This window comes from Conger conger, chromosome 7 (assembly GCF_963514075.1).
Source record: "Conger conger chromosome 7, fConCon1.1, whole genome shotgun sequence".
NCBI lineage: Eukaryota > Metazoa > Chordata > Actinopteri > Anguilliformes > Congridae > Conger > Conger conger.
Genome location: NC_083766.1, coordinates 21128072 through 21134071, shown reverse-complemented (window position 1 = coordinate 21134071; position 6000 = coordinate 21128072). Strand labels below are relative to the sequence as shown.

The window sequence follows — 6000 nt, the reverse complement described above, 5'->3', positions numbered from 1 at the left end:
CAAATAATGTGATTCAATTCAATTTCATTTCATTATATTTGCATTATATTTGTACAAATAACAAAATTATGAAAACACATAACTACAACATATCAGTAAAAGTTGACAAAAACGCCCTGACATTTACTTTTCAACATTAGCCTGCACTGTCTGTGTGTGACCAGCAGGGAGAGTAAAGAGGTAAGCACAGACCGAGAGGCACTGCGGTGGTGTTCTGCTGCGGTTCACACCGCGCTTGTCCACTAGATGGCGCTAATTCTGTGCTTTGCATCTGAATCCACGCTGAACTGGGCCAGTTCACTGGCGCTGTCTTGCAGCAGATGAACCTTAACTCCATAACTGCTATTTGGCTGTCTGCTCAACAAAAGAAATGTCTGAAAATCAACTGCCCATTAATATAAATCTAAACCCTTGAAACTTTCCTACAAGACCTTAAGCTCGTGCTTACCTTGAACAAGTGTGTATGTTGCTGAAAAAAATGTTAATTGAAAAAAATATAATTGGTTGTGTTACTAGTTGTGTATGTGCTAAACAGTTTTGCACATGCTAAAGGTCTTATTAAATCAGGCCCCTAATAAATGAATATGCAGGCAGGATATCCCATAATCCTTAATGGTGACTGAAAACAGTAGCGGAGTTTGCAAAGAACTGTAAAAGAGCTTGTTCACAAGTGCAAGTACACAGCGTGAGCTCAATATTTTGTTTTAGTTATATATATTTTTTGTATGATAGAGGGTGTGTGTGTGTGTGTGTATGTGAGAGCTTGTGTGGTGTTTGTTTGATTATATTATGATACTGCTGCTCATGATGACGATGATTATGATTATATGAGTAATATTATTATTAATATTATTGTCATTATTATGTTGGTCCCTGCCAATCAGGGACCAAAAGGAGTCATATGTATAGACAGTGAAGGCCAGTGAGGGAGATTGATACCCAGAATGCCCTCTCTCTAGCGGAGTGTAATCAGCGATCAGAGAGAGGGTGGAACCCTGACGAGAGCGTAGTGTTACGGCCGTGACCTCTGACCTTTGTCATTGTGCTGCTCCGGGGAGTCGTGGGGGCGGAGCCTGGCGGTGACGGATGGTGGCGCGTGGTTGGGCAGGCAGGGCTTACTGCTGATTGGCGGTCGGCTGCCATGGCTGGGGCCCTTCAGGCTGGCCGCAGGTTTAGCTGCCTCAGACACCTCCTTCGGCTGCTGCAGAAAGAGCCACGCAGCCTCATTAACACTCTGTTATTCACCAGCCACTCATGGCCGAAAACCATGTTTTTTTATTAAATATATATATAATATATAAACGGATATTTCATGACACTACTTGTCATGAAATATACGCACAGTGAGCACTTTATTAGGTATTTATTGCACTTATTTTTTTTACTTTTTGGTCTTCTGCTGCTGCAGCCTATCTACTTTGTTGGTTTAACACATTGTGTGTTCAGAAATGCTCTTCTGCATATTACTGTTGTAATGTGTGGTTATTTATTTGCGTTACTGTCACCTTCCTGTCAGCTTCAACCAGTCTGGCCTTTCTCCACTGACGTCTCTCATTAACAAGGCATTTTTGCCCACAGAACTGCTGCTCACTGGATGTTTTTTGTTTTTCGCACCATTCTCTGCAAACTCTAGAGACTATCGTGCATGACACTCAAACCACCCTGTCTGAGTTCTCGAGTCAAAGTCAGTTAGACCACATTTCTTCCCCATTCTGATGTTTGGTCTAAAAAACAGCTGAACCTCTTGACCATGTTTTCATTTTACCAGGCCTTTTTTAGACGGTTGATTTGAGGATCTCCTCGGTGTCGGGGGACGGTTAGGAGAAGCTTTCCGTCCCTGGGTGAGCTGGCTCGGCCCGGGGGAGAGAGGAGGTTCCTGGACGGGCCTCCGGAGCGTCCCTGTCTGTGCCATCCATCTGCGACTGGCGCTCACAGAGTCTAAGGCAATCTAACTCCCTGATCAACTTCCTCAACCATCTGCTCAAATGGAACCATAACCAACCCTCTGCTATGACTATACATACACACATACATATACAGAGACACGCACGCACTCACACACACACATTCACAGACACACACACACCCGCACATATTCACACAGACACACACATACACACACATACGCATACACACATGCACGTTCACACGAATGCTCGCACACACTCACTAATGACCTACTGATTCAAGAACACTGTGTGAGGTAATGACCTACTGATTCAAGAACACTGTGTGAGGTAATGACCTACTGATTCAAGAACACTGTGAGGTAATGACCTACTGATTCAAGAACACTGTGTGAGGTAATGACCTACTGATTCAAGAACACTGTGTGTGGTAATGACCTACTGATTCAAGAACACTGTGTGTGGTAATGACCTACTGATTCAAGAACACTGTGTGTGGTAATGACCTACTGATTCAAGTACACTGTGTGTGGTAATGACCTTCTGACCCAAGAACACTGTGTGTAGTAATGACCTACTGACCCAGGAACACTGTGTGTGGTAATGACCTACTGATCCATCCAAAAACACTGTGTGTGGTAATGACCTACTGATTCAAGAACACTGTGTGTGGTAATGACCTACTGATTCAAGAACACTGTGTGTGGTAATGACCTACTGACCCAAGAACACTGTGTGTGGTAATGACCCAAGAACACTGTGTGTGGTAATGACCTACTGACCCAGGAACACTGTGTGAGGTAATGAGCTACTGATCCATCCAAGAACACTGTGTGTGGTAATAACATACTGATTCAAGAACACTGTGTGTGGTAATGACCTACTGATTCAAGAACACTGTGTGTGGTAATGACCTACTGATTCAAGAACACTGTGTGTGGTAATGACCTACTGATTCAAGAACACTGTGTGTGGTAATGACCTACTGATTCAAGAACACTGTGTGTGGTAATGACCCAAGAACACTGTGTGTGGTAATGACCCAAGAACACTGTGTGTGGTAATGACCTACTGACTCATGATCACTGTGTGAGGTAATGAGGGTGTGTGCAGTAATGGCACTCTGACACAGGGAAGCCCGTTGTGGTAATGTAATGTCATGTGGTAATGACATACGGGCACATGAAGGATGTGTACAGCAATGGTGTCCAGAGACAGGCCGTGATGGGTCTGTAATGACACAGTGACACAGGGTGGCCCTGTGCGGTAATTACACCGCGGCTCTGCGTGTGAGGGAAGCTGTGTGCGGTAATGACTTGAGGCACTCCTGCAGGGGAGGGAGAGGCTGGGATGGACTGAGGGCCAGCTGGGAGTGAGAGGATCTGGGGCACTCTGCTGAATGCTGAGGACAGCTGGCTTGGCCGGGCTCAAGAGAGGAGCAGTTTGTGTGTGTGTGTGTGTGTGTCGGGGGGTGTATGCGTGTGCGGGGTGTGTGTGCGTGCATGCACCATGCATGTGTTTGTTTGTGAAGGGGGGGGGGGGGGGGGGGTGTATATGTGCTTGCGTGTGTGTGCATGAGTGAAGTCTCCTTACAACCCAGCTGTATTGTAGGAGGAAAATACCAATCTGGTCTGAATCTTAGTTCAGGTCAAAGGTCAAGCACAGCTCTGCAGTGGGCTACGGGACAGACTGAACACAACTACAGACAGACTGCACACAGCTACAGACAACAGACTGCACACAGCTACAGACGGTTCTGCACACAACCACAGACAGACTGCACACAGCTACAGACAACAGACTGCACACAACTACAGACAGGCTGCACACAGCTACAGATGGCCTGCACGCAACTACAGACAGACTGCACACAGCAACAGACAGCTCAAGGACGAAGGCACTACCAAACCGTGAACTGTCATAATCATAAAATGCCCCATCCTCACATGACCTTACAGTCCTAGGCTACTCAGTTACAGTAGAGGAGTGAGGCACAGTGAGCACAGTTACACAGTGAGCTGCTATAGCCTCCCGTACCTGCAGAGGGGGCAAGTGAGGAGCTGGCTTCAATTCTTCAGTGTTTTCCTGTGGAGAATGAAGAAGAATTAGACACCAAGCTTCAACATACAACATACACACACACACACATATATACATGCACGCACACACACATGCACATATCAGACTCACACACACACACATGCACACACACATGCATGCACAAACACATACACACATGCACGCACACACACACACCTGCATTGGTGAATTTGACTTGCCATGAATTATTTTGGCCTAGCCTTGCCTAGACTTCTCCTCAGTAACAGACATCTATATTATACATACATACTGTGTACAGTCTGTATGGGTTGGAGTACCTATAGCATTGTAGTATAGTGAACAGTTTTACTGTATGTGAGTTATCCCGGTCAACGGCTTCCATGCATTTATTTATCCACAAAATCCCCTGACAGACTCTACAAGGACCACCACCGTGTGTGTGTGTGTGTGTGTGCGTGCGTGTGTGCATGTGCGTGTGTCAGCGTGAGGTTGAGCACGGTCCAGGGACAGCGTCCAGCCAAGATCTCCCCCCTGGCCAACGCAGTTGCAGCGTGCGCACCGAGTTGCCATGACAACCAGGCAAATCTTGAAAAAGGCGATATGGAGCAAGGGGAGATAACCTTGTGTCCCTTCAACACACACAGACTGAGGACGTGCGCTCGTACAAACACACACACACACACAGGTACACACACACACACACACACACACACACACACACACGCACACGCACACGCACACACACACAGGTACACACACACTCACACACACAGGTACACACACACACATGCACGCACATACAGACGCAATCACACACCCAAATGTCCCGCTTAAATTATATTTTCTCATGAACTTTGTGTAGGGATAGGCAAGGGTATCACAGGTAAAATGAAAGAGAGAGAGAGAGAGAGAAGGGGGGAGGGAGAAAGAGAGAGAGAATGAGGCTTCATCAAGAGAAGAGAGAGGGACCACATGATTGGAGACAGGAGGACAGAGGGGGAGATGAGAGAATGAATCGGGGATATAAAGGTAGGGAGTGACACAGGGTGGAAAAGGGAAAGGGATAGAGGGAGAAACAGAGAGAGAGGGAGGGATACGGAAGGTGGAGCTGCAGCCTGTGTGATTTATTTGGTTGTGCGATTCTCAGCAACAGCAATTCTCCCTGTGGAGAGAGAGCATCTCACTGCCCTCCACCCAGCCAGAGAGATTAATGACGGGAGACAAAGGTCATCCCCTGCCACACTCACACACACACACACACACACACACATTCTCTCTCTCTCACACACACACACACACACACACACACACACCTGCACACTGACATTCTCACACACACACACACAGACACACACACACACACCCTCTCTCTCACACACACACACACACCTGCACACTGACATTCTCACACAGACACACACACTCACACACACACAGACACCTACACACACCCAGTCCCACACACACACACACACACACACACACACACTAACATACACACACACACACACCTGCACACCTGTATAAACATTTAGCTACTCCTGCAGGCACATACACACACACACCTGTACAAACACTTAGCTACTCCTGCAGGCACACACACACACACACACGCACACTCGGACTCACCCTGAGGTTAAGCTGTATTCCGGTCGGGGTGGCAGGAGGCAGATTCTCCCTCTCATCTCTGACAGGGTCAGAGGTTGGGTGCTCCACCAGACTGCTCTTCAGAACATCCACCTGGCAGCTGCAAGCGTTTGAGCACACCAGCAGTTATCAGGCAGTAATAGTGGACTGTAATGAACTATAAAAGTCTTTCTGTATCGTTTTACTTTTGTGTTATCATCGTACCGTGTGTTTTTGTGAACGCTCGACCCTTTGCGTTCCCCCAGTCCAGAGTAGATCAGTTTGGAGGCCTTGAATTCGTCCACTTCTCCGATGACGCAGACGTGTACGTCTCCGTCTCGCCCTAGGAGCCAGCTGACGTTCTTACACTGGGCTGCAGAGAAAGAACCACACCGCTAAACTCACA

At 47.2% G+C, this 6000-nt stretch overlaps 1 protein-coding gene across 3 annotated transcripts in view; it reads right to left on the bottom strand.

Annotated features, from left to right (window-relative positions):
* zgc:100829 (uncharacterized protein LOC445149 homolog) overlaps positions 1–6000 on the bottom strand; it is a 30462-nt gene that overhangs the window by 13045 nt on the left and 11417 nt on the right. The window contains exons 3-7 of one of the 3 annotated variants that reach the window (XM_061248808.1): positions 5820–5967; positions 5598–5715; positions 3945–3992; positions 1033–1201; positions 1–354 (exon numbers count right to left, since the gene is read on the bottom strand). The exon at positions 1–354 is cut by the window's left edge and continues 76 nt beyond it. In XM_061248808.1, the coding sequence (XP_061104792.1) occupies positions 137–354; positions 1033–1201; positions 3945–3992; positions 5598–5715; positions 5820–5967 (701 nt within the window). In that variant the 3' untranslated portion in view covers positions 1–136. The remainder of the gene's footprint in view (positions 355–1032; positions 1202–3944; positions 3993–5597; positions 5716–5819; positions 5968–6000) is intronic. The other 2 variants (XM_061248809.1, XM_061248807.1) reach the window with 2 other exon arrangements.